Consider the following 27,224-nt stretch of genomic DNA (forward strand, 5'->3'; position numbering starts at 1 on the left):
GGTTTACGTGCAAGATGCCGTCATCAGCGCTCACGGCCTGCGGGACGCGTTTCCGCGCAGACGGCGCGCAGCGGGCAGCCGCGGCGCAGACGGGCGCGCACGCGGACGCGTCTCGCACCGACGCGTCTGGGCTCGCGCCCCGCGTAGCAAAATTTTCGCAATCGCAGCCCCTTAACCATTTTCGTAATCGGGGGCGTGGACTCGGAGTATATAAGGGGAAACCTTGGAACGGTCCCCCTGTTAGCCCTTTAAAGAAGAGAGCTCTCTTCCAATCCACACTCTCCGTCGCAGCCACAAGCCAGCAACAGGCCCTACAGCTCCAACCGCCCAATCCCATGCACAGAACATACTCGCTCAGAAACTCGCGCGCGCCCACGGCCGCGCAGCTGCAGAACCCACCTCCACCTCCTTCGTCGACCAAGAACCGGTTCTTCGGCAAGGGCGGGCTCGCCAACTCATTCCGCAAAAACACGGCCGGCGCGTTCGGCCCAGAGCTGGCGCGCAAGCTCTCGCAGCTGGTCAAGATCGAGAAGAACGTGCTGCGGTCCATCGAGGTGGCGGCCAACGAGCGCCGTGACGCGGCCAAGCAGCTCTCCATCTGGGGTCTCGAGAACGACGACGACGTGTCGGATATCACCGACAAGCTCGGTGTGCTCATCTACGAGATGAGCGAGCTGGACGACCAGTTCATCGACCGCTACGACCAGTACCGTCTGACCATCAAGTCCATCCGCGACATCGAGGGCTCCGTGGAGCCTTCGCGTGACCGCAAGGCCAAGATCACCGACAAGATCGCCTACCTGAAGTACAAGGACCCCCAGTCCACCAAGATCGAGGTCCTCGAGCAGGAGCTCGTGCGTGCCGAGGCCGAGTCCTTGGTCGCCGAGGCCCAGCTCTCCAACATCACCCGCTCCAAGCTGCGCGCCGCCTTCAACTACCAGTTCGACTCCGTCATCGAGCACTCCGAGAAGCTCGCGCTCATTGCCGGCTACGGTAAGGCTCTGTTGGAGCTGCTGGACGACTCCCCAGTCACCCCCGGCGAGACCCGCCCAGCCTACGACGGCTACGACGCCTCCAAGCAAATCATCATCGACGCTGAGACCGCTTTGAACGACTGGACCTTGGACTCCGCCCAGGTCAAGCCTTCCCTGTCTTTGAGACATGCTGACTACGACTACGAGGGCGAGGAGGACGAGGACGAAGAGGAGGTTGCCGACCACGAGCACCACTGGGTCGACGAGGACGAGCCTCAGCACGAGCACACCACCACCGAGGCCACCGAAACCACCACTACCAACACCACTGCTGCTCCAACCACCGCCTAAGAGCGTGCGAACGCGCGCGTGCGGTGTCCCCCGGACAATCGGCGAGGGCATCCAGTGTCCCCGTTCCTTATACCTTAATTACTACATATATCTGTATCATTAAAAAAATTCTTTTTGAAATATATAATAATACTAATAAGAACAATAATATCATCTATCAACTTGGAGCGAGGCACGGCTTTGAAGAATCCCAGACAAGACTGCTCTCTGCCTCGCCGCCCGCCGGTCCTTTTTAGAAGCCCCAACCTCTCCCCACGCAAGTTGCGACTCAAATCAATGGACGCCCTTGATCTTGACAAGCTGTCTACAAACCTTGCAAGGTATCACACGCTGCTCTCCAAGATCACAACTGTCTCGCAGCTGACCAAACTCCAGAGCGCAATTGAGAATGAGCAATCATCCACGGCGCGCCAACTGGACGCGTTTTTGCAACCATCTCACACAAACACCAACCAAGCCGTGCGGACGCTGGAGCTCAACAGGGCGAGGCTCACTCAAACCTTGTCGAAGTTACACCACGCGCTCGAGTCCGTTGCGGAATCAAAGCAATTGGCTTTACAGGTCTCCACCAGGATCAGGGCTGTGGACCGCGAACGCCAGCTCGTCACCAGGGTCCTACAGTTCGTCTCACATGTCACCTCTTTAAGGCAAAACATATTCATGGTCCACCAAGCTATAGATCGCTCCGACTACAAACTCGCTGCCGCGGGTATCGACACCATATTGAAGCTGCCCGAGGAATCTGTGTATTCAGAGTTTGCCCGCAGGGTTGTACCGTCTGCTGAGATCCCGGAAGACCCGCAAGATCTTCTCAAGCAGTGGATCAACCAATTGGCTCAGGTCTTTCACGATAACTTTGTCAAAGCCGCACGCGAACAAGACATTACCCAGCTCACCGCGGTTTTCCAGCTTTTCCCTCTCATCCGCAAATCCGACATGGGGCTTGACCTGTACTCCAAGTATGTTTGCGACATGATAGCGACCCAAAGCCGAAAAGTGATGACAAGCACTACTTCAAAGAGCCCGGGGTTTTTCGCGCAGGCTCTTCTACACTTGTTCAAGATCGTCTCCACGATCATAAACGAACACTCCAAGATCATTGCAAAGTACTACGGAAAACAGCACATGGTCCATATTATGGCCAAAGTTCAGCGCGAGGCAGACATGCAGGCTGGCCTCGTTTTAGACAGCTTCTTTGAAAGCCGCAACTTTAAAGAGATCTTGCAAGATATACGCGCGTTTAAGGAGAATGTATCCCCCGAGGAGGAAGGATTGACGAGCAATGCCCCATCTATGTCCGAGGTGTCGGGCATCATCAATGAGTCTTCATCTATTCTCCAAAATTGGTCCATGTACTGCCGTTTTTTTGCACTAAAGTGGCGAGAGTTCTCTGATCAGAGCTCTGAAGATCCGCTCACTTTGCCTGCCCCCATCTGTGACGGTATATTCTATTCCAAAATCCACAGTTCGGGGTTTTTGTCTGATCTCAAGAAACTTAATGAGTTTTATCTCAACCGTTCTTTCAAGAAGAGTTTGGAGCTTGAGGAGTTGCCTTCCTTGAACGAACAAATTTCCAAAGCGCCCCTCAAGCATGATGATATCTCTAGCTACGGCTTCTCTTCCATCATTGAGGATCTCACGGTGCTTATTAGAAGCTGTTTGGTTGTGAATGTGAACACGGGTGAAAGCACTCTCTTGGGCCAATTCCTTGATATGCTAGTGAGATTTTTGCAAAATGAGTATCTGATTAGATTTTTACAGCATCGCTTGCGTCAGCTGCAGCCGCGATTGACTAGCAACGTTGTCTTGAAAAAATATGTGCCTCAGACGGAGTCAACTATGAACTCGAGAGCGGCATCTCCTGGTGCTGTCGAACAATCGAAGCTCTCACACCTGAGGTTTAATTTCAAAGGTGCCGCTACATCGGCCTTCTCCAACATCCAATCAAATCTCCAAGCTGTGTATGCAGACGAGGAGACAGTTTTGAAATTGCACCAATATCTCATCTACCTCAATACCTTGAGCATAGGATGCGTTTTCTTGCAAAAACTTTTGACTAAGGAGCTTCTGCAAGATAACCCTCAACTTCTACCTGACAACTTCCCCTTTGGTGATAAGTCTCAATCTCTTGTCAAAAAAATTGAAGCAACAGAACAAACGCTACTTGCGCAGAGCTCGAAGCTGCTGCAGTGGGGCGTGCGTCTCCTTTTTGATGGTGTCTTGCAATCCAAAATTCAGAAAATATTAGGACCCTTATTTACTCAGGGTACAGAAACTGAGTACCTCGCGAGCACTGCCAACTTCGAAGATATGAGTCACCTCAAACAATTCTCTGACGGCTGGCTTGAAACCATGAACCCCTATATCAACGTCCTGTACAAAGATTGCTACGCACAGCTCTTAACCTATGCAGTTGACTTTCTGGTCGCTCAAATTTCCCCTAGACTTTGGAGTCTAAAGTTGAATGAGCTGGGCTCTATCAAGCTTGACCGGGAGCTGGGGGCGTTAATAGCTATAGTGTGTGGCGAGCACTATCTTTTGAGGGAGAAATTCACGAAACTGACGCAAATTGTTCTCATTGCGGGCTTTGAGGATGACGATTTTGACTCTGAAACCAGCGATTTGAAGGAGGAGGTGATAAAGGGTATAAGCTGGGTGCTAAACCCAACTGAACGTATCCGTGCTGGTGAGTTGAGGGTCGACAGAAGGCACTAGACACATTGTTAAAATCCACCTCGGCGTCTAAATAAACTGCATTAATTTATATGTCATTCGTGACGAACGATAGTTGATATGAAAAAGTAAATTTGTACAATGAGTGATGATGATGCCTGGTAAACAAAAAGACAACCTAGAGCTAGCTTCTCAGCGCCTTTAGAGGAAGACTCAGTATTCGAGCTCATTCAGCTGCGTCGGGCGCCTGAAATAGAGTTCCTCCAGTGGCCCCTGCCTTTTTTTTTTGCTGTCTCTGACTTTGGCTTTAGTTTTGTTTAAGATACCTTCTTGGCAATTAGTCGTGTGTGAACCGTTAGCTGAGACACTTTCACCCGCTACAAAACGTACACAGGAATATCCATACTTCGTTTCAATACTGGAGATTGAACACTGGCAATGGAAACGTCCGTAGATGCGCTGACGCCCTCAGGGCCCGCGGCGGAAGACCCAGCTGAAGAAAGACACAATAGTGATGAGCATCGCTCCCCGAAAGACGAACCAGAGAATTTCGGAGAACCATTCGCAAAGAAACCCTCGCGGTCTAACAGTCAGGTTGCGGCCGACGAGGCAGCTGCCGAAGCCAAGAGGCTCATAGACGATCCTAATCTAAAATTGGAAATACCGGACAGCTTAGATCATGAACATTTTTCCAAGCTGCTGGAACTTGACTCCAAAAATGACGACGACTTGTTCTCATCAACAGACCTACTGGAACATGAAATCGCTGAGCATCCAGAAAAGCTCGCCAACGACATTGCGGAAACGGTTCCCACAGATGATGCGACACAGCATTTGCACTCTTTAGAAAACTTGGAGTCTCTGGGAAAGCTCAGCGAGGAAGCCGGAGGTGACGTACACTCAAATCCTGGTACTGAAAGCCCGTCGAAAATTAAAAACGAAAATCAGTCTCCCTCCGTTTTAGTGGATCCTGTTTTAGCCGATGATAGAGCTATTCATCCCGACATCTATAATTCCGATCCCTTATCAACTGGTGCAGGAACACGAGAAGATACACCGGCCTCAATACTTGAGGACAAACACGAATTACTTGATGACCAAAAACAAGACGCGTCCACAAAACTCGGTTATGTTTCACTACAGCCTCCACTTCCGGAAAATGCTGTCAACAAAATAGAGATAACACAACCGATTGAGCCCAATTCCGAGCTGCCGATGACTGAATTTCACGATGGCGCCAACAGCGAAACAGAACAATCAAAAATCTCTGCCTACGCAAGGTTAGACTTTCAGAGCTTCACATTTTACGTTCAAACCTTACAAGTAATCATAGGCCGGCGCTCTGAAAACGATTTTTCGCACAAGGTGGACGTCAATCTGGGGCCTTCTAAATCGATATCGAGGAGGCATGCGCAAATATTCTACAATTTTGGAACTGGGAGATTTGAACTTTCTATCATGGGCAAGAATGGCGCGTTTGTTGACGACACCTTCGTCGAGAGGGGAATAACAGTGCAATTGAAAAATAAGGCAAAGGTTCAAATAGGTCAAATCCCATTTCAGTTTGTCTTACCAGACCAAGAAGGAAAGGAAAAGAAGGCAATCGAGCCTGTTGACGCAATTTCTTTGAAAACGGCACTCAACAATAACAACAAATTAGCAGAAATTTCTCGGAGTGTCACTCCAATTCCTATCCCGTCTGGCGAGAGTACTGAACTCAAAGACGAAGAACTCAAAGATCAGCCGGCCAAGAAGAAGACGCCTCCGAAGAAGAAGGAAAAGAAGGAACCTAAGGCCCCTAAACCCCCAAAGAAAATTTACACTCTGGAAGAAATTCCTCCCGAATATCGAACAAAACCTACGGGTTCTTACTCAAACCTAATCACCGCTTGTCTACGGAAATTTTCAAGCCCAAAGGGTATGTCTCTATCCGGAATATATGCAGGAATTAGAGAGCTCTTTCCCTACTACAAATACTGCCCGGACGGCTGGCAAAGTTCGGTAAGACATAATTTATCTCTAAACAAATCTTTCAGGAAGGTTTCCAAAGAGGGTAAAGGGTGGCTCTGGGGTCTCAATGAGGAGTATATCGCAGAGAGGGAAAAACAGAAGAAAAAGCAGGCAGAAGCTGCTGCTGAAAAGGCTAAGGCAGCTCAATTGAAACTTGAACAGCAACAACAGCAAAAGGCAAAGAAAGCGGCTGAATCTGGCTCGATGATAAAAAGTGTGGCCAGCATTCCAGCGAGACCTAAAGTTAAACAACCTAATATCTCCCAAACCTTGGCAGCAAATAGGGCAGATAGGAAAGCGACTGCAGATGCAAACCAGCGGACTATGAAATACCTTCAGGAACAATTAATGATCCTCACAAAGGACCGAAAAGGTCTGGATAAGCATGTCATGGCAAGCATATTAACACAGGCACTTGCAATGACAATAAACCAGGTTACGCAGGCAGCTAAAAGCAAGGGTATAACTGGCAATCCGCTAACGGCTTTAATTGACAAAAACCCCCAGCATTTAAATTTGATTTTAGCTGCAGCCGTAAATGCAGCTACTGTCAAAGTCACTAACGGGAGTGTTAAACAGCTGGTTAGTATGCCTCCGCCAACAGTTACGGCACCCCAGGAGCGAAGAGCTGCAAGCCCGTCCACAAGCAACATACAGCCGACGTCTGGCGGAACATCAAATCTAGTGGCGTCGGCGAATCCAGGGCCTGCTGCAACTGTTAAATCGTCGGAATCATTTGACCCCACTTCCCTCTCAAAGTTTTTCCAACCTAAGCAACCCTCAAGAGTGCCTACTCCGTCTCCCGCTAGGAGCGTTTTACCTCTAAAACGAGCATCGAGTGAGACTGAGTCTAGCTCCGATGATGAGTCAACCAGTGGCGATGAAAGTGGAAGTGCTGATAGTGATGCCAGCGATGGGTCAGACAGTGATGATGATAGCAGCAGCAGCAGCGGAGGTAGCAGTAAGGGATCATCTAGTGATGAAGGCAGTAGTGATGGCGAGTAGAGGTCTCAGGATTATTGTATAGTGCCTGTTGTAATACTAATATAAGCATGTTTTTCTAATGAAGTCATGCGAGTTTATATGATTGAGAAAGGAACGTCACTCGGCGAATATAGTCATGCGTTGAGGGCCGCCTAACCAGAGGCTAATATGACACCACATTATTCAAGTTTTCCTTGACCCTTGGGAGAAAGCATAGGAGCTTTTCCTATCGCTGCATGCTTCCCATCATAGCTTTCTATTTAGTAAGAGCACAGAACTTTGTTTTGATTTAAATTGTGGTTATGTAGGGGAGGGAATTTAATATTGCAGCTTACGTTTCTGGACCGGAGAGCTCGCAACTCTTTAACCAATGACATTGTTGAACGATCCTTCTTTCTCTTTCACTTCCCAGAAAAGAGTCTCGATATTTTGATTGCCATGATACACCCAGCCCTGTTCAGTGACGTGGTATAAGTTAACAGAACCACCAGAATACGCGTCTCTATGAGTAGCAGCTAAAATGGACCGTTTCCCCAGATACAGAGCTTCTTCGACTGACAGATCCCATTTATAGTTAGAATCTAAGACACCATATGCAAAAGTCTGACCGGACCCTACACAGAACATATCGCCCTTTAATCTGGTGCCGTCGGAGTCCACGTAGTAAATAGTAGGGCCTTCCTTTTTAGTGTAGCCACAGACCATGGTACCCATGGAAAGTCCCGCGCCCTTGTACTGGTAGACAAGGTTACTCAGTATCTTAGAAGCCGCGGCCACAGAAATACGCTCTTTTTCTTTGAGTTCGTGAAGCCGACATTGCGTGCCTAGCCATGTTTCCCAAAACTGACAGTCTGCTGCGCCACCTGCTAGCGTACCCAGCAGGAACGGGTTAATTTCAATGACTTTTTTGACAGTTTGAGAGGCGATCCACGACCCAGCCGTGGCACGTGAATCTACGGCGACCACAATGCCTCCTTGAAACCTGAACGCCAGCGTGGTGGTACCGTGCGCAATCTTTATCTTACAGTCTGGGTTTTGCGAGTCATCTGTGTGTGCCCTGAGAAACTCCTGTGGCGACGAAATTGGTGGCATAGCGATCTGGGGAGCCAGTCTCTGGAACATGGAATTGCCAGTCACAAAGTCCCTCGAAAGCCCTTCCTCATTGTCATATTCTAATTCGGTGGCCAGCGTGCTCTTAAGAGAGTACTTTTCAGCGATTGCCTGCATGGTGTGGAGGCCTTTGTGAGCACTGTTGAACGACGAGTTGTTGTGGGTAGATAGTGGTCTTTCATTCAGTTTGCCACCATGAAACGGACCTCTTATTTCAAGGTACTTGTATACGAAGCCATTTCTAGCACTATTACGCGCACTTATCTACACGGAGCACGCGGTTTTCCGGCCACTAGGCCGGCTGCCACGCACCGGGAAGGTCAAATGCACCTAAACTGCGTCTACAAGTTGGTGTCTCCACCATCGCGCCCATGCTCCGTGCAGGCAGACACGTCTCCCATTCCTCAGCCCCCTTGACCTCGCGAAAGGCCTGGCCTGCTGCTGCTCGAGGCTTGCGAAGCCCGCACTTGCCCAAGATCGTTGTGTCGCAGGCGCAGTGTAGGGAAGATCCCCAAACAGTGTGCGCCTTTCGATATGCGATGAACCTAATGTCTTTTCTCACGTGACGAGATTAGAAGTTTGTCTCACGTGACGATGTCCATGTCCAATAAACGTGATATGTAAAAGGCTTGTAAGCTCTTTTTTATAAGGGCATGTCCCCTGACCAGCGTTTCCACATATGCTCAGTTTCACGTATATATGAGGTTTGAGGCCCAACTGTATACTAATTCCATAGATTTGGTTGAGGTATCGCGTTTGAGGCTCACCTGCTACGCCGAAGATCCTTGACCTCACTTCTCCCGTTTGAAGCCAGGCGAACCAGATGAGGCGACAACACTTTTGTTCAGATCCACAGGCTCTAAACCACTCTGTCACCCTCTTGTTCTGACCTTGTCTCGGATGCTTACTGCTAAACGCTATGTATATCACTGTGTACGCGAGAGCTCATGAAACACATTTCTTCGAACCTCACCACAGACGTATCCTGGGATCTGTCACAAACCCGTGTGTGTTGCCCGATACGGAAACAAAAGAGCGGCAAGCCTGGGCGGCTAGGACAACTATAAAAGAGAGAGTATTTATTGGGGCCCTGAAAGTGGATCTTGGCCAACTACAAGCTACTCCCCGCACTGCACTGTGCAGACACAAATACGTCTATAGAACTATATAGCCCTCCCAACAGCCAGCGCAGCGATGGGGTACCTGGGCCGGAAGCATGGCCTCAAATCGTCTACTAACGTTCCTCCGGACGTCAACAATCCACCATTTTATATTCCGGTCAGGCCTATTGCAAATAGGTACACCCTGATGCAGGAGCTAGGGAACGGCAGCTTCGGCTCCGTGACGCTGGCCAAACTAGCGGGCAGCGAGGGCGCGGACAAAGATGCCCGCGGGCAACACGACCACAAGAGGCTCGCCGCGTCAACGCGCCAGCATTACCACAATACACTGATGGATGACGCTGTGGTCCCCAGTATCGAGCAGGAAAACTACCACAACAAGCAGCGCGGCGTGCTGGCGATCAAGACCATGATGACCCGACTCCCAACACTCAACGATTACACGCGCGTACGTGAGGTCAAGTTCATCCTCTCCATGCCAGCGCACAAAAATTTGGTACAGATATGGGAGCTTTTCATCGACGACATCAACTATCAGCTTCACATCGTCATGGAGTGCATGGAGCAGAACCTGTACCAGCTCATGAGGGCGCGCCGCAAGCGAGTGTTCTCGCTGCCCTCGTTAAAGTCGATTCTATCTCAAATTCTGGCTGGTGTGCGGCATATTCATGCCCACAACTTTTTCCACCGTGATTTGAAGCCAGAGAACATCCTCATCTCGCCATCCAGTCATTATTTTAGCAAAGAATGGATTTTAGAAGGCCACTACTCGGATAATTACGTGGTAAAGATTGCTGACTACGGTCTCGCCCGTCATATTACAAACAAGAGCCCCTACACAGCATACGTCTCCACTCGCTGGTATCGGTCGCCCGAAATCCTCCTTAGAAAAGGTCTCTATTCGAGGCCATTAGATATTTGGGCATTCGGATGCGTAGTTGTCGAGGTGGCGACATTCAGGCCCTTGTTCCCAGGTTCTGACGAGATGGATCAGATATGGAAAATTCTGGAGGTTCTTGGAACGCCTCACACGATGCCAGAATCGACACTGAGTGGCTATCATCCGCATGGCGGACTGTGGGAGAAAGCACAAGTGCTTGCCTCTAGGCTCAACCTAAAATTTCCTTACGTTGAAGGCGTAAGTATAGAGTCTATTATGGACAACCCACACTTACAACCATTATGCGACGTAGTAAAAGCCTGTTTGGTTTGGGATCCAAAGAAGAGGGCCACTGTTGACGAAATTTTCTGCATGCCCTACTTCGAAGAGGCCAAGCCCTGGGCTGAGCCTAAAGGCCTCAATGATTCCAATACGGACAACTGTCCTTTGAATGACGAGAACTTGAACAAGGGGCTTGGTTTGCGCCACTACTGGAGTGGCGGTCTCAACAGGGGCTCCAGGCACCCCCATGGGGAAAACGCATCCTTGGCGCCAATTGAGGTCGATTCAAACGGCGCAAAAATACGAGGCCCCAAGGAAACTGAAATCTCGTTTCGCCAGTTTCTCAAAGAGTCACTACTTCCTCTTCCAATGTCAAAGGAAACCAGCCGCGGCAGCGACGGAAATAGGCTGCACAACGAAGCCGGTCCAGAAGATGTTGCCGACCTGCCGCTTTCCGAAGACTCAGTTGCAAACATATCACCAGTATCGTCCCTCAACGATGCGGAAAACGTAGGCGTTTTAGAGCCGCCCGAGGTCGACGATAGTTTTGCCGCCTTTTTCGTTAGCAAATCGGCAGAATTTGAGTATCCTGCCGGCGCTGAGGTGGCAGCCGGAAACTTGGAGCCTAGCTACATCCATTATGGGGATTCGACGGATGATCGCATAATTCCTCATCATCGTTGTAACGTTTTGGATGACATGTCGGTGGATTCAAGCGGTTCGAACAGGGTTCCCCGAACGTTTGCAGTTCCCCGGATAAGTGAGGAATGCAACGTATCGGCGCAGGCAAGCCACAATCATAGTTTTTCGCACACAAATAGTCTCACTTTTTGAGATTTTTGCCGCCACGCTCCTTTTGAATCGTGCGTTCACTTTATTTTATTGCAAGTAGCATGTCAATGTTTATTACATCTAAGTTGAATGCAAGTAGAAATCAACGGTTTTCGGGAAAAGGATATTTTCTGCGAAACTCTAAATTCTGGAAAGAGGGGATGCGATGTGTATGTGAGAGATGAGGAACTATGCCAAAAGCACTAGCGGTTTTTGGGGGGCCATTAGAGGTTGAAAGGTGAGCGTTCCGATCGCGGTGCACCGGCATTGAGGCCAAAAGGCCAATGATTTGACTTTGAAGGAGCTAAGAGCGAGCACCAACATCGGATATTTTTACAGCAAACAGTACGATAAGTAATATCATCACTGCTTGTTTGCATGCATTATGAAGTCGAACGAAGGAAAAACGGGTTCCAATTTTGAGCTTTCAAAGATGAGGATCTAAGAAGACAATCATTCGCACCCCAACTTCGTTGCTCTAGACCATCTTTCTATGGAATTTAGCTAGCATTTCGATAAGTTTCGCATCCCGGAGCCTCGAGGCAAGCGGAATCATTTTCCTTTCCTAATTTATTTCTTCTTTGGTCGCGCTCCTCGGATAGCAAGTGACCGGCCATGCACTCAAGCCATGCCCTTTTCCGATTTCTCAAGCCTTCTAAATTGCACGGAGGTATGAAGGGTCAGAGTGAGACAGAACTAGTAAAGCTAAGCTGATGCAGCAATCAGTACCATAATCGCGCTCGCTTAGCTCAAAACTTTCTACCGAGGGAACCCTGGCAATCGGAAAAATACCCGCAGCCATGCAAAGAATTCTATCGGAGCTTGGCCGGACTCCCTTCAATATCCGCGACTTCTCTCTTAACCACATGAAACCTTAAACGACCTGTGTCGGGCGCTTAAATTTTCGTATTTGGTGATATGCTGGGTCATCGTTCCGCAATTGACGGATTATTGACATATCTTCGTACCTGGCATATCGTAACAACAGCAAGAAAAGAACCCTAGAGATACTAGTGTGGTGTTGGACTAGGCCCCTCGTATTCAGATTGGTGGGAAGCTCGTTTGTCTGACAAGGACGCCGTTGGATTTTACAGTTCTCTGCCTGCGCGAAATTAGACTCGCAAGAACGCTTGAAACTGCAAGATTGTTCGTTTAGAAAAGAAAACTGGCTCACTTGGTATTTGGGCACGGTACGAGAGCACAGATTTGCAGTCCGCTTGCTTGGGCCACAGAGCTAGCAAGGAGGGCGTTCGTATAATCAAATACAAGGTGGGAAACATCTCATTGGGCCATCCACCTAGTTTACCAAACAAGAACTACTAGTTACTTACACTTGAGGAACGAACCTTTTTTATAAAAACGCGCACCGAATTTGTGGGACGAGGGAAACCAGCACCTGTTTGCGTCTTCCGCCAGCTTTAAAAACGTTAAATCCGAGATGGGTGGAAACGATATAAGCGAGCGCTCAGTGTATGAAGATGCTTCTGCACTTCTGATGCTTTCAAGAGGCAAGGACTCTTCGACCAACCACACACCACTACAAGATATCAAGCAGCCTATTGGCTCTCCGGGTCTTCGCTCGAGTTCGCAGGTACACTCTGAACCGCGGTCTCCGCTCACTAGCGGAGATGTCCGCAGCAGAGCTTCATCTATATCTCTGATTCAGCACAACTCCACGGCATCGCCCGGCCCGGCGTATGCAACCCTCTCGGCGGAAGATGAAGACGGACTATCTAGCAGGATGCATGAAAAGACGGAAAGCCCGAGCTCGCGTTCTAACTCGAACAAAGGAATAGTTGCTGCTGCTGCTTTGGCGGCGGCTGCTACTGTCCCGCTACCTCTAAGAAAGCAAGATCCGGAGCATCGAGAAAGCAAACACAATTCAAGGAAGTCAGACCATTCAGAGCAAAGGCCAAAACGCTCGTGGCCTGTTCCAAACTCATACGTTGTCGATCCGGACTCCGGAATAATTACCTGCATTTGTGGCTATGACGATGATGACGGCTTTACTATTCAATGCGACCACTGTAACAGGTGGCAGCACGCAATATGTCATGGCATCCGGAATATCGAAACAGCTCCTGATGACTATCTTTGTAGCAACTGCCATCCCAGGAAGTTGGATGTCAAGAGAGCTAAAAGAAAACAACAGGAAAGGCTTAATCCTCGCAACAACAAAAAAAGGCGCAAGAGCAGCCAAGGTGAGGAAAGCAGTGGAAAGAGCAACTCTTCGCATGCCAGTGATTCCGCAAACACTTCGGTGAATAATCTAGGAGGCAATGAGGTTGCTTCTTCTGCGGAGCTGAAACCTACTCAGAGACATCTTAACTCTTTGGAGCATCACCCTGTTGTTTATGTCCCTTTGACTGCCAATGATTTTAAAGACAGATACGTTGAAATGTTTGTTGAAAGACATTGTGATGACGACTGGGTATTGCCATACAGCCATAGGATATTCCAGCCAGTACCGCTGGAGGTCAAGTCTTGCTCTGAAAGCTCTCGTTCGTTCACCGGTCTGCCGAAATTGGGTCTTTTCGCAAAACAACCTTGTACCGTCGGCTCTTATATTGAAGAAGTGGTTGGAGAAGTGGATTTTACCAAGAAGTATTATGGTGATTCAAGGAATAATTATAGGGTGTGCGGGACCGCAAAACCAAAGGTGTTCATTCATCCCCACTGGCCAATCTATATTGATTGTAGATTGTCTGGAAACCTCACCCGATTCATAAGAAGAGGTTGCCAGCCAAATGTCGAGCTGGTGTCGGTCCACCTTAACGGTGACGCTCCACAGGTTAAGTTTGTGCTTCGGGCGCTTAAGGATATAGGAGATGGTGACGAACTTCAAATTGGTTGGCAGTGGGATCTCAGGCATCCTATTTGGCATCTAATTAAGGGAGACAACAAAAGTGTGGATTCTTTGGACGATCCTGATAAATTCACGCTCGTACATTCTGTCGATACGATTCTGAGCTGCGCCGATTGCGCTTGTGGGGCCCATAACCGAGACTGCTATCTGCTTAAGGTCAAGAAGTTCTCACAGTCCCTGATAAAGTCTGTCAAGTCTAAAATGAATGGCCGGTACAAACTCAACGAAGTCCTTCAAAATGCGCAGAACAAAAACAAAAAGTTACAAACACCCATCCTTTCAAGACTGGCGCATGAGGCGATCAGCAACGCTGCGCGTGCAAACGAACTTTTGGTTGATTTTCATGCTGCGAAGCTGAAGTATCTCAAAGAAGAGGGCATACCTGTTTCTCAGCTAATCAGTCGGCAGCCTTCGCTTTCAGATACTGAAAACTTTGATCATGCTAAGCCTTTCAAGCTCTACTTGGTGAATAAGCACTTTACTACTCTTCGTGGTGGGGGCGAACAAGAGAACCATCGACCCTCCATTACTACTGGCACTTCTAATTCGTTGAGATACGATGAATCTCACATCACAGATCTAAAATCTTTGCCACTACCTGTGGAACTTCAGTTACCTCGCTTATCCTCGATGGGCGAAAAAGCTCTTAGCATAAGAGAAAACTCAAATGGAGATGTCGCGCCCGAACTGAGCACAAAGGCACCTGTCACGCCGAGCGTTGCATTACCTGCTGTGGCGGTTGCAGCAGGCCCTGCTATTAATTCACGCCACACACTCAAAAAGAAGTTGAGTTTTGCAGATTACAAGAAAAAGATGAAGCCTATTTAGTGCTCCGTTTGAGTTATATGGACAAGCGTAATACGCCTTAGCTGCTGGTAGGTTAGCCCTGAATGAACTTATATTAAATTGTGTATTATCGGAGCAGTTTTGAGGAGTACATTTGTACTCATCATTTTGTATAATATAGGTTGAGACTTGAACCATCAAAATTTTCCAGAAACGAGCTTGGAATGGTGCGGTAACAAAAGACAATAAACAGGGAAACCTTCCGGATTTCCTACATACTTGACAGATCAAGGTACCATACGCTTAACATGGCTCATAGGGCTTTATTCCAGGTCATTTTCACAGGCGCTCAGGTGTTTGGCAGAGCATTCTCTGAAGCTTACAAACAAGCTGCAGTCCAAGCTACCAAGACTGGAGCCAACGCCGCCAGAGCGGGGGCTGCCAAAGCTGAATACGGCGGAATCACGCTTGATGAAAGTTGCAAAATTTTGAATATTGAGAATGAAGCTGATATGGCAAGCCCCGAGAAGATCGAGGAGCGCTTCAAGTACCTATTCGATGTCAACGACAAGGAGAAAGGCGGCAGCTTCTATTTGCAAAGCAAGATTTACAGGGCGGCTGAGAGGCTGAAATACGAGCTCGCGGAAAAACAGCAAGTCGACAAAGCGGCGGAAGGGCAGAAGGGGCCCGAAAAGCCGCCGTCTGCGGAACAGTGATCATAGACTTCCCTCTCACGCAAGAGATATTGGAGCACTCGGGACCAGTGGGAGTCGAGCATATGATGTCGAGCGGGCATTTCTTAGGAGCGTTTGCACAGCGTTGCGCCGGCGCCTGCCCCCTCATGTAATTAGCATTTGTCTGTAAATAGGAAATTCCGGTTGTCGCACCGCGGAAGTTACAAATTCAATAAGAACCAAGTCCAGGAGATAAGATCGATCACTACGAAGACTGAATGAATGTACTGGCATGAAGGAGGGCACAACGGGTAAACCCAAACTCTCAGAGCGCATTACACGCTCCTCTGGATAGCATGCACTCCCAGGCCTCTAGAGGCCCGGGCTCCCTCATAGCAGAAGATAATCTAAGAAACCGGAAACGAAATGGACTTTGTGGCCACCCTGTTTGGGAGTGGTCAAAGCCCATTCAGCTATGGGTTATTGCTTGAATTAACCGTCAAGTACCAGTATCAACTTAAGCAAGGCCCCAACTTTTGCCCGAAGACGAAAGCCACAAACCTCGCTCTTTAATACACAGACGATCAAAACATTCGGTTTCTATAAAAAATTGTAATTAATATTATCTTGAGATAGTATTAACCACTACTGATGATTGGTTTCTTAAAAGGATCAGAAGATGGTAGGTTATGCTATCTAACAACGCCTTTTTATAGTTATAAAATTTTTAAAATATGTTACCCGACCCATGATGATACTATATTAGGGTATAGACAAGTGGTCTAAACCTAACATGAAGGCATATTTACGAGGACACTTGAGCTAGCTGCTGCGAAACGGTGCCCTTGACAATGAGCTCGCCTGTGCGAGAGTCCGGGGTTTTGTAGGTTCTAATTTAGAGAACATCTTATAGCTTAATGAAATCGGCGTCCAGTTCATCGCTTGAAATGTCAGATGACCCAGTGCTTGAAACTTCACTTGAAGATACATCATCGGTTGACGATCCTGGTTCTAGCTGGAGTGCAGGGACGGCTTCAGTGGTGAATTTTTCACCAGGTCCGTCTTTAATGTTGATGCTTTGTTGCTTGGTTCGCAGTCCATACCAGGAGCTATTAGGCGCTCTGTGATCCTTCTCCCGTGCCGGAGGGAGCAAGAGGCAGCTGGACGGTATATCTATAAGTGCGACAGCTCTTTCGTCTGGCAAGACCTTGCGTTCAATATGCGGGAACTTACAATGGTTGAGGAAACAAGTAGAAGTGTAGTTTGAGTCGGGGCACTCCAGGTAGTGCGGAAACTTGCAGTGAAGCCCGCGATAACAGAATCCCATATGAGCAAACTGCCTGCAAACAGGGTAAGAAGAATTCACGATTGTTGAGTGGATGTAACGACAGCAAACAGCACTATCTTGCTCGCGGCTCTGGGTCCATTGTTCCGCGCCGCGCTCAAATTTACATGAGCGCTGAGCAAAATCCTTGCAATGCGGGGTCACATACTCATTCCCTAATTTGTGGGATAGCCGGCATTTGCTTCCGTATTTACAATTGTCGCTAGCCAAAAAATCCTTGCAAGCCGCTATGTTGCGCGGATCATGCACAAATTTGCAGTTGGCGTTGGTGCATATCCCTAGCTTGCTAAAGAACTTGCAGTAAGTAGCATAGGATCCGAGGTTTTTGGCTGTAGCACATATCCGGTATGAGTTTTTGCTCCACTGATATTTGTGTGAATTCCAATAGACCTTGGGCAGCTGCTCGTATAAAGTCGCGCTCCTCCCCAAGATATTGACTTGCCACTCCAAAAATCCGTCGTAGTCTTCTTTGCTAGCCCCCATTGACGCCAGGGTTCGCGGAAATTCCGTATCATGCTGCTTGAGCGCCGAAACCTCGAGATTTGTGAGGCTCACATTTTCAAGAACCGCGCCGAGCTTATGGACTTGAAAGATCCTGGAGTTGCCTAGGTTATCGGTCACCGCACAGAGGTCTAATTCGGGGTTGTTCTGGAGCAAATCCCATGCTCTTTTAAACTTTGTCACCGCAGTCTCATAATCAGTCTTGACACTATCGCGCCATTTCTGGACAGCTACTCTTTTTTCTTGGATTTTATCAACAACCTTGACCTTGTTTCCTCGGCCAACTCGTTTGTACCTCAGTCTCGCCTTGTCTAAAGTTAAGTCAAAATAGTCATTTATCTCTTGATCCAATCTTTCGAGTTTTGCAAGTAACTCTGTCTTCCCTATATCAGAACTCATTTAGAAGGTGTTATTAAGTTGTTCTCCTAAGCTGCTGGGTGACTCGTCAGAATATTCATTGTCCATTGATTTGTTTCGTTAATTTCATTATACTTAGGAAGGGAAATTAAATTGAGAAGAGGAAAACATTATTCGCAATGATAACTAGTAAATAAGCAAAATGGGCAAAAGCAGTGCGATTAGTTTCGCAGTAAGGGAGATTCCCCACATTATACCGATAGATGAAGAAAGCGCGCGTCAACTATGCGAGCAGATCCTATCAGAGTATGGAGAAGACCCGCAAGCTATCGCTGAGAAGTTTATGGACATCTTGGGTCCAGAGGATGCTTCATTGAACTTTGTACTACAGTTTACCGAAAAGCTCAGCCATGAAGAGAGTGAAAAGGCTTCGAAAAGCGCCTTGTCTCCCAAACCCAGCACAAAGAATGATACTTTCGCCTCCAGGTCTGGCCGCCAGGGCGTGAATAAACCCGAGTCCGCGGAACTGCGAAAAAGCGAAGAACCAAGTGGCGTCCCCGCGGCACCCAAAGCCAATGCACCAAGAAAAGCAGTTGTTCGTCCAAGCACGAGACCCAACCCCAAAGAAAGCTCCAAAAAGGCCTCCAAAACGAGGAAAGTGCAAAGTTTAACGGAAATTGATGATATTCTTAAAGCGCTAGAGCTTGAACAGACTGAATCAGATCCAACTAAATATGCCTGCAACTGCCAAGGCACTAGACACCCACTTTTCGAAGTCGCACCAAACTGCTTATCATGCGGCAAAATCATCTGTTTAAGAGAAGGCCTCAACCTGAACCATTGCACTTTCTGTCACACTGAATTTTTGTCAGCGGAAGAAAGGGCACAGATTATCGAGGTTTTGAACCAAGAAAAACAAGACCTGGAGTCATCAAAACCTGTAGCCGCTCTCGAGAAACCCAAAAAACCAAAAGGTTATAAAATTACTTCCGGCGCGGGAACAAACCTCTTCTCAGAGCAGGACAAACTTTTTGATAGGGTCGAAAAGGAGAGGCAGCGGGAACTAAAGAGAGCTGAAGTACTTGAAGGTATTGATAAAGAACAAAGCAAGGCTATGCATTCTCAAAACGGTGAAGACAACGCGGATCCAGAGCTAAAAGTTGCTCAAGAAAGACTCGAGAAGCTGTTACATTTCCAAGATACTTCTGCTCAGCGTACCAAAATCATTGATAACGCCAGTGACTTTAGTATGAGCAATGATGGGAGCGTATGGGGTAGTGCTCAAGATCGTGCTTTGTTGCTCAAAAAGCAGCAGAGGAATATGAGGAGGTGGGAAAAACTTGAGCGCGAGCGTCACGGCGGTCGGGACAAAGTCGTAATGGACTTGAGTATAGGGAAGGATGGTAAAGTTACAATGACGGAAGCTAGACGTGCCCCCAAAACAGCTCACGCTTTTGATGAAGAAAACGTTGAGGACATAAGTGACGAAGAAGACCTGCAAGATCTGCAGGAGATTACCGAGCTTAAAAGCACTCTTATGGATGAGAAAAAAAGGATAGACAAGGACTTAGAATCGAATGTTTGGGACCCTGAAAAAGACAAGAAGCAATTTCAAAAACCTGTATACGTGAACAACGAAAGCGAAATCAGCCCTGAGAAAGGCAAGCCGGAAAAAGACGGTACTAGAGATCGTGGGTGGAAGAATAGGGTTCAGATTAGTCAAGGTGACGAGAACTCTTTGGAACAGAACATCCTCGCTGTTCTTTAAGTTCATAATGTTACCGCTTAGACCACGTTGGCTCGAACTCTCATAAGTGTCTGGTTATCCATCTGATTCATGATGAATTTGCATAAGTGCATGGTTTATTTTTCACGGTTAATTATATCAAGGTTTCATACGTACACCCCAAAGTTCCACATAATTCTTTATATACATGAACTTGTTTACCATTGAACTGACCACAACTCATTCTGAGTTTCGAAGAGCTCAGCATCATACCCCTGTGACACCCATTTGACATCAGGTTTGGCATAAAAGTGTGAAAATTGGCAGATGCAACCAGACGCTTCAACTTATTCGCACAAGCTACAAGTTTAACTGTCAAATGATTTAGAGTTTTTCCTAGATGTCAAGAAAATTGAAATATTACACCGTCTATTTATTGCGCATTTAAGATTACTTGTTATCCCGGCCACGTCCTTTTAATAGTTGAATTCACTCATGCTTTGATCGAGAGCCTTTTTGGCCATGCGCAGCATTTTTGACTTAGAAGTCTCCTTTGGCTTTTTCTGCTCACCATTAGCGCTATTCTTTGCATTCATGCCACCCATTACTTTAGGCCTTTCTCTGAGGGCAAAACTTTTCGCAAGGTGCCCTAAATGTAGGCATTTTATGCTGAAGAACTTCTTCTCCTGCGACAAATGAGTAGCATACGCCCTAATGTGACTTGTGTAGCCTTTAGCTGCAATTTCTTTGAACGTTGGGTCCCCAAGAACTCTTCTTTCAATGTTCAAGTGCCAAGTAGTAGCGTTGTTGTCCCACTCATCTGAAATTGGCTTACCAGAGACACCATCACTTCTTTGAACTTTGGATTCCATGAACGCGGGCTTTAAGATGTCGACATCATATTTCAGCAACTTCCACCCCTGAGGGTGGTGAGGCTTAATATGGTCCATGTAGCCCTCTTCTTCGCCCGGCAAGAGGAAAAGAAGGGACTCACCGCTCACACCAGCACGCGCAGTACGACCAATTCTATGCAGATGATCTTCCACTGCAAAGGGAGGGTCCATTTCTATGACTGAGCTCACACAGGGCAAGTCTAATCCTCTGCTTGCCACATCGGTACAGAACATAATCAAATGTTTGCCTTTTGTTGCGTCAGAGTCGCTAGAGAAGCTCTTCAAAGTCGCCGTACGGATCTGCTGTGAAAGAGAACCATGGAGCTTGTAACACACAACCGAAGGCTGAGAAACGTCCGCAAGGCAAGGCAAAGATGTTGAGTTTCCTGATAAAACTTTCACAGAATCCCCGACTAGGGCTCTCCCATGACCACTATCAGAAGAAAACGCAGCATAATGAAACTCCACACTGTCGGAGCAAGATAAGAAAACGATTGTTCGTCTGGTTTCTCCGGTTTCAGATGCTAGATGTCTTACCGTTATGTTGTTTAATTCTGCAGCTAACGTCACCAAACGCAGTTTAGGAGGGACCATGACTATCTTTTGAATCAATTGGTCAGGGACCGTATTGACTTCTTGTTGCTTTCTTCCACTACTGATGAGCTTGTAGTCTTGTAGCGCTAAGTTCCCGAGTTTATTAACACCACCTTTTAGCGTGGCACTGCACAAAACATGGATAATTCTTTTGGGAAGTTCAGGATATTTAAAATGGTTGAGAGGAACCTCATATAGGAACTTGATGATTTGGGTAATCGTTTCCTCGAAACCCAATTCCATCAATTTATCACCTTCGTCCAAAACCAGATATCTCAAAGAGGAACTTAACTGTTCTTTTATGACCTGGGTATTTTGCAAATGATCGAGAATCCGGCCAGGCGTTCCTATAATGAAGTTGCAACCCTTTCTCAACCTCGCTTTTTCAGATTTCTTACGTTCCCCACCAATTAGTAGACATGGAATCAGGTAGTGGCAACACTTGGTGAGAGTCAGCATCACAGAATGGATCTGGGAAGCAAGCTCCCTTGTGGGCGTGATAATCATACCAAAGCAGCCTGATTGGCGGTCAACGCGTGCGCCCATCGACAAGATCCTGCTGAGGATAGGCAGTAAAAACGCTAAAGTTTTACCAGAGCCTGTTTGAGCATGTACAAAAACATCGTTATCAGCCTCCAAAAGGGTAGGAATGCTCATTTTCTGAACCCGGGTAGGTTTGGTAATATGCATTACTTCACTTAAGTGTTGTAAAAGAGGTGAAGTTATGCCCAGGGCTTCGAAAGAGTCTTGCAGTAGAGGTGCGTTAGAAGGGCCAACACCTGAGTTTTCATCATGCACATTGTTGTTTATAGATGTGACGATTCCACGGTTTGATGTGAACAAGGACGATACTATTTGCTGATCTGCTGGTGTAGCTTTGATTTGCACTTTTTTCGCCTGTTTGCGAGCGGGCTGCTCTTTTCTTTCTTCGACACCTTGTTCTGTAGAGACAGGCCTTTTGACCGAGCCACTGGTTACCAGTCTATCATCCTTACTGTTGACGCTTTTCCCATTGAGCATGGCTTTGGCCTTGCGTCTGTCTTTCCACCGGCCACCACTGACCTTGACCTTTCCGGGGGTTTGGTCGACACTGGAAGTTGTGTCAAGATTGAGGAGCATCATGCCATCATCGTCAGACATCTCAAGTACGTATATGCGTAGCGGGTGTCCTTTTGTAAATGTTCAGAAGCTTTGTGATGAGCATGCGATGAGCTAAACTTTAAGCCCATCGCTCCAAAAATTTTCATAACAGTCTTCAGGCAAGAGAAAACCTAAACCGAAGAAGCAATACAAACATCTCCCATAGTATCGTATCAATGTCTGAGCAAATTGAAAATCAGCTCTTTGTGACTGAAGATAGTGGTGATGTGGTTATGGAGGATGCCAACCTTCAAGAGAGCGAGGAGGGCGATCCAATAGTTCGTGAAATACCTATAAACCTAACTAATGGCCCTTTCCCTCTCCATATCCTCCAGTATCCAAATAAGCCCAAGAAGAATGGAAACGACCCAGTCCTACACCCACCTGTTAGCCAGGTTCGCTACAAATCAAAATCTTCACTTTGGGAATTGGACGTACCTGTCAATACAGAGATTTTCTACGACAAGAATCGTGCAGAGGATGAATGGGATTCAGTTGCTCAACAGACGCTGAAGGGCGTTGGCGTCCAAACAGAAGGGCAGTATGTTGGTATGGTAGTTGATGAAGAGGTGTACCTACTTCCTGTACAGGCCGTGGCTCAAATGAGACCATTTTTCAAATACATCGACACTGTTGCTCAGTCAAAGCGTGAAAACGAGGCGAGGGGTGCACAACCAAGTAACCCTGCCGCAAGGAGGGCCCAGGTAGTCACCATGTCCGTAAAAAGCAGTAGTGAGGCCAACCAACCTAGACTTGGTGGTGCGTTGCTAGCACACAAGGTCGCGGATGAGGAGCCGCCTCAAGACCTCGAATGGATCGAGGGCACTTTTAACCAATTTCGCGAAAGCGTAATCACCGAGGACTCCAGAACAATGATGCTGCCGCTAGGGGACGAAAACGACTATTTATCAAAAGCTATGTAGCTGGGAGGATATGAGGGAATTGAGGATCAAAAGTTTACGAAGTCAGTCATACCACATCTTAATCAGCTCTTCAGAAACCGCACTGGGTGTCAGGACCCCGAGGTCGGTGATTAGTGCTGTAATGTACTCATGAGAAGTGTAGTCGATAGCCGGTTCCAGGAGAGATTGTTCGCAATCTTCATGGCGCGTGAAATCTAGAGGTCCTGCTGTGGCTGGAAGGTCATCTGGGGAAAGCGGGAACATTCTCACAAACTTATGAGATTCACTCACCACGTAGAAAGGCTTGTTAGTATTTTTTGCTAAAACGCCGATAGAGTATGTGCCAACGAGATTAATGACACCTCCAGATTCGGCAACACCCTCTGCCCCCACTAATACCTTGTCAACCTTGTGGATGATACTTCCAACAGCACTATCTACCACCATTTTTACGGGTATGTTTTTTTCTTGGAGTAATTTGTACAGTTGAGCACCCTGTTTGGTTGGTCTGGACTCAGTTACAACGCATCTGAACCTAATGAACTTGCTAGCTGCGTGACTCAACACCGAGTAAACCGCCCTCGAAAATCCATGCACTAATATGATATCGTCGTCTGAGATGAAGTCTAAACCAATCTGTGCGATCTTCTCTCTTGATCTATTTGCTCTGGACACGAAGAGCTGTCCATTTTCTATAAGGTGCTTCTTACAGCTCTCCCAGTCACCGTAGAGATGTGTGTTCCTGAACACAAATCGCATGAAAATGTCACAACCAGCCCGCAGAGACATGGAGTTAGGGATTGATGAGGTCAAGGTGTCCGCTGCTGATTTGATTGTGTTAATCATCTCGGCTGATGTCTCTGGATTTTTAACCCGTAACATTGTTACTAACGACTCAATGGCCGCGATGGGCATGGTCATTTCGCTGTCTTCCTCAAGAAACTTGAGGTAAGTCTCTGTGATGTTGAACTCTTCACTCATTCTGCTGACGTAGAGGTGAAAGCGTTTTTAGCTTTGTTCTTAATGCAATGGTCTTCGCCTTTGGTCAAGATGTGCACAATTATTTTTCACGCTGAAAGATTAATGATTTATAGATCACTTACTATAAATTAAGGCGATGAGACTTCAAGCGTTAAAGCTCGACTCAATTGAACAGATATCAAAACGCGTGCGAAACTGATGCGATTACCGAGGCTAAAACTTTGGTCTCAATGTCGGCACATTGCTTCGAGGACAGATGTTACAAAATTGAGGAACATTGGTATTATAGCACATATTGATGCTGGTAAGACAACCACTACCGAACGAATGCTTTATTTCAGCGGAAAAACAAAGCGCATAGGTAACGTCGACGAGGGGGATACAGTTACGGACTTCTTACCTCAGGAAAGATCGAGAGGGATTACCATTCAAAGCGCCGCTATTACTTTTAATTGGCAAAACTCGTTCGGTATTAACTTAATTGATACGCCAGGTCATGCTGATTTTACCTTTGAAGTTATACGATCACTCAAGGTATTGGATGGATGTGTGACAATACTGGATGCTGTTGCCGGAGTTGAGGCACAAACAGAAAAGGTGTGGAGTCAGGCAAAAGGCATTCCAAAAATTTGCTTCATCAATAAAATGGATCGTGTGGGCGCGGGTTTCAGTAGGACAGTGAAAGAACTTATAGTAAAAATGAATACAAGGGTTTTACTGATAAACATTCCCGTATTTTCTCAGCCTGGTCCCACAATGGAGCCTATCTTTGAAGGTGTACTTGACGTTGTCAACAAAACAGTTCTTAGATGGACTGCCACTGATGTTAACCTTGTTAATATAGAGGATGTTACGAGTGACTCTCCTCATTGGAACGAACTCGTTAAACTCAGAGAGTCTCTGATTGAAACCTTGAGCGAATATGATGAAGATCTGGTTGAGTACTTTCTTGAAACTGCAAACGGCGATTATATGGCAATTCCAGCAAAAAAAATTGACCACTCTGTCCGGAAATGCTCCCTAGCGAATTTTGCTACTCCAGTATTGTGTGGCGCTTCGTTCCGCAACATTGGCGTTCAGCCATTGTTGGATGCTGTTATCAAATACCTCCCCTCACCAGTTGAAGCAAGACTGCCAGATTTCAATCACAATCTTCCTGTCGAAGTTTCAAACAAAAAAGGCGTTGTTGTGAACAAAAACCACAACCTCTGCGTTGCTCAAGCTTTCAAAGTTATCACAGATCCAATCAGAGGGATTATGGTGTACGTCAGAGTATATACTGGTGTTCTCAACAGTGGATTCGCAATTTTCAATTCAACTACAGGAGCCAAATTTAAGGTTGGGAAGCTGGTCATTATGCATGCAAACGTTGCAGAGGAAGTCAAACAGTTGAACGCTGGGGAAATAGGTGTCCTCACCGGATCAACGGTATCAGAAAATGTCAGGACAGGAGACACAATCATAGCGCATAACATGAAAAGAGACGGTCTACGATCACTCAACAAGGAGAAGGAACTAAGTCTGAAAATAAATCCTATCATCACCCCTCCTCCTGTATTTAGTGCTGCTATTGAACCAAGAACTTTAGGAAATAGGAAGGCAATGGAAGAGTCTATAAATGCACTTATTCGGGAAGACCCAAGCTTGCGCGTGAGTGTTGACGAAGAAAGCGGACAAACGCTCTTAAGCGGCATGGGCGAGCTCCATCTTGAGATAGCGAAAGATAGGCTCTTGAATGAATTAAACGCAGATGTCGAAGTTGGAAAAGTTGTGGTTTCTTACAACGAGACCTTAAATGTCTCTTCTCCTTTGCAAGAACATAAGTCAGAAGACGGCTACCACTTCGGTATCCAAGTTGAGCCTTTGGAAGTTGCGACTGAGACTAGAAACGAAAACGAAGAGTGGCACTACCTTTCAAATGACAACAATTACCTCGTAATGGAGAAGGGTGCACATAGGCTGAAGGAATCGAACTGGCCTTACCAGATTCCCTACGATTCTATTGTTAATGCCATTTTGTCAAGCTGTCTCGTCGCCTTCCAGCGTGGTGGCAAGAGGGCTCGTTTCCCGCTCCATTCTTGTGTCGTTCGTGTCAAAAGTGACTGGAGCATACCTCCAGACCTGAACTCAGTTACCCCAATACTAAAGATATCAAAATCTATGATTTTGGAGGGTTTAGACAAAATTGCAGATAGAGACTACTCCATTTTGGAACCAATAATGAATATAACAGTCACTGTCAAGCAACAAGATATGGGTCAAGTCTTACAAGATCTGACAGGTGCCTGTAAGGCTAATATTTTATCTATCGAGGACGAGCATGATGTGAGTAGCGAAGAGAATTTTGATCTAACCTTTCAAAAGATTGCCGAAGAACAATATTTACCTTCGGACAATACTATGGATAAAGCCAATATATCTAGCGGTTCAAGCATCAACAAGATTATCAAAGCTCTAGTTCCAGTCGGAGAAATGGTTTCCTATACGAGCAAGCTCAGAAGCCTTACACAGGGAAGGGGCAGCTATCACATGGAATATTCTGGAATGGAAAAGGTAACTGGCGACCGGCTTCCAATGATTTTAGAGAACTACTAAACGCGGAATGGGGAGAACCATCTTAATACTGAAACTTAAACGTTTGTTTATAACTTGTAAATACAATTCTTAATACAGTAATGGAGATATCATTACCAGAAAACAGACAGAAAGCCGCTAATCGGCTGTTTCCCAGCTATATTGTCAGATGCCCAATTTCTATAAAAAACGGAGCTCTAAGCTAATCGAAGCTTCATATCTTATCATTTGTTTGGGACTGGGGCACGAAAGCCGCTATATACTGAGCAATGCATACAGGACGCGTATTTTAGACTTTGTGCGACAAGAAACAAGGTTACTCATGGACTCTGAAAACTGTGACCAGATACTTTGAAATGGCATTGGGTTCATCAGATTGTTGAAATACAGTCTTCGTGTACAGTGAAACTGCCTGGAATGACATTGTGTTTTGTTCAACGTCAAAGAAAAGAGCAAGCCCAAGATAAGTGTTCGCTGCAAGAACTTCGTAAGCCACTGACTACTACAGCTAGGTTTTCTGATTATCTTAAGGTTTTTGATGACTCAAGGGCTGTACCAAACACACTGCCTGCGGCATCCAGCGAAAGGTCCCTGATAGTTTAAGACTTAATGCTAGCTTACTCCTCATTGAATGTTCCTAGATCAAGTGCCGCCAAATGTTACTTTGAA

General features: G+C 46.8%; 13 protein-coding genes across 13 annotated transcripts; 9 read left to right on the top strand and 4 right to left on the bottom strand.

Moving 5' to 3' along the window:
* Nucleotides 1–14: 14 nt before the first annotated feature.
* KLTH0D02992g (Eisosome component PIL1/LSP1 family protein) lies at nucleotides 15–1,325 on the top strand (the record flags this gene model as incomplete). The annotated part of the gene is made up of 1 exon (XM_002552810.1): nucleotides 15–1,325. One exon carries the CDS (start codon nucleotides 15–17, stop codon nucleotides 1,323–1,325), a length of 1,311 nt encoding a protein of 436 aa, XP_002552856.1.
* A 276-nt stretch (nucleotides 1,326–1,601) lies between these two features.
* COG4 (Golgi transport complex subunit COG4) lies at nucleotides 1,602–4,040 on the top strand (the record flags this gene model as incomplete). Its single annotated transcript, XM_002552811.1, has 1 exon — nucleotides 1,602–4,040. One exon carries the CDS (start codon nucleotides 1,602–1,604, stop codon nucleotides 4,038–4,040), a length of 2,439 nt encoding a protein of 812 aa, XP_002552857.1.
* A 396-nt stretch (nucleotides 4,041–4,436) lies between these two features.
* FHL1 (Fhl1p) lies at nucleotides 4,437–7,013 on the top strand (the record flags this gene model as incomplete). Its single annotated transcript, XM_002552812.1, has 1 exon — nucleotides 4,437–7,013. One exon carries the CDS (start codon nucleotides 4,437–4,439, stop codon nucleotides 7,011–7,013), a length of 2,577 nt encoding a protein of 858 aa, XP_002552858.1.
* A 342-nt stretch (nucleotides 7,014–7,355) lies between these two features.
* PRE2 (proteasome core particle subunit beta 5) lies at nucleotides 7,356–8,219 on the bottom strand (the record flags this gene model as incomplete). Its single annotated transcript, XM_002552813.1, has 1 exon — nucleotides 7,356–8,219. The coding sequence occupies one exon, from the start codon at nucleotides 8,217–8,219 to the stop codon at nucleotides 7,356–7,358; it is 864 nt and encodes a 287-aa protein (XP_002552859.1).
* Nucleotides 8,220–9,296: 1,077 nt separating this feature from the next.
* IME2 (protein kinase IME2) lies at nucleotides 9,297–11,219 on the top strand (the record flags this gene model as incomplete). The annotated part of the gene is made up of 1 exon (XM_002552814.1): nucleotides 9,297–11,219. The coding sequence occupies one exon, from the start codon at nucleotides 9,297–9,299 to the stop codon at nucleotides 11,217–11,219; it is 1,923 nt and encodes a 640-aa protein (XP_002552860.1).
* A 1,435-nt stretch (nucleotides 11,220–12,654) lies between these two features.
* On the top strand, nucleotides 12,655–14,910 carry KLTH0D03102g (KLTH0D03102p; the record flags this gene model as incomplete). The annotated part of the gene is made up of 1 exon (XM_002552815.1): nucleotides 12,655–14,910. One exon carries the CDS (start codon nucleotides 12,655–12,657, stop codon nucleotides 14,908–14,910), a length of 2,256 nt encoding a protein of 751 aa, XP_002552861.1.
* A 266-nt stretch (nucleotides 14,911–15,176) lies between these two features.
* On the top strand, nucleotides 15,177–15,584 carry PAM16 (import motor complex subunit PAM16; the record flags this gene model as incomplete). The annotated part of the gene is made up of 1 exon (XM_002552816.1): nucleotides 15,177–15,584. One exon carries the CDS (start codon nucleotides 15,177–15,179, stop codon nucleotides 15,582–15,584), a length of 408 nt encoding a protein of 135 aa, XP_002552862.1.
* Nucleotides 15,585–16,449: 865 nt separating this feature from the next.
* Nucleotides 16,450–17,787, bottom strand: KLTH0D03146g (KLTH0D03146p; the record flags this gene model as incomplete). Its single annotated transcript, XM_002552817.1, has 1 exon — nucleotides 16,450–17,787. The coding sequence occupies one exon, from the start codon at nucleotides 17,785–17,787 to the stop codon at nucleotides 16,450–16,452; it is 1,338 nt and encodes a 445-aa protein (XP_002552863.1).
* A 160-nt stretch (nucleotides 17,788–17,947) lies between these two features.
* Nucleotides 17,948–19,513, top strand: RQT4 (Rqt4p; the record flags this gene model as incomplete). Its single annotated transcript, XM_002552818.1, has 1 exon — nucleotides 17,948–19,513. One exon carries the CDS (start codon nucleotides 17,948–17,950, stop codon nucleotides 19,511–19,513), a length of 1,566 nt encoding a protein of 521 aa, XP_002552864.1.
* Nucleotides 19,514–19,947: 434 nt separating this feature from the next.
* On the bottom strand, nucleotides 19,948–22,098 carry DBP7 (putative ATP-dependent RNA helicase; the record flags this gene model as incomplete). The annotated part of the gene is made up of 1 exon (XM_002552819.1): nucleotides 19,948–22,098. One exon carries the CDS (start codon nucleotides 22,096–22,098, stop codon nucleotides 19,948–19,950), a length of 2,151 nt encoding a protein of 716 aa, XP_002552865.1.
* A 176-nt stretch (nucleotides 22,099–22,274) lies between these two features.
* Nucleotides 22,275–23,021, top strand: RPC37 (DNA-directed RNA polymerase III subunit C37; the record flags this gene model as incomplete). The annotated part of the gene is made up of 1 exon (XM_002552820.1): nucleotides 22,275–23,021. One exon carries the CDS (start codon nucleotides 22,275–22,277, stop codon nucleotides 23,019–23,021), a length of 747 nt encoding a protein of 248 aa, XP_002552866.1.
* Nucleotides 23,022–23,063: 42 nt separating this feature from the next.
* Nucleotides 23,064–23,981, bottom strand: GCN3 (translation initiation factor eIF2B subunit alpha; the record flags this gene model as incomplete). The annotated part of the gene is made up of 1 exon (XM_002552821.1): nucleotides 23,064–23,981. One exon carries the CDS (start codon nucleotides 23,979–23,981, stop codon nucleotides 23,064–23,066), a length of 918 nt encoding a protein of 305 aa, XP_002552867.1.
* Nucleotides 23,982–24,179: 198 nt separating this feature from the next.
* MEF2 (mitochondrial elongation factor MEF2) lies at nucleotides 24,180–26,576 on the top strand (the record flags this gene model as incomplete). Its single annotated transcript, XM_002552822.1, has 1 exon — nucleotides 24,180–26,576. One exon carries the CDS (start codon nucleotides 24,180–24,182, stop codon nucleotides 26,574–26,576), a length of 2,397 nt encoding a protein of 798 aa, XP_002552868.1.
* Nucleotides 26,577–27,224: the final 648 nt, after the last annotated feature.

Source organism: Lachancea thermotolerans (assembly GCF_000142805.1).
Source record: "Lachancea thermotolerans CBS 6340 chromosome D complete sequence".
In the NCBI taxonomy this organism is placed as follows: Eukaryota; Fungi; Ascomycota; class Saccharomycetes; order Saccharomycetales; family Saccharomycetaceae; genus Lachancea; species Lachancea thermotolerans.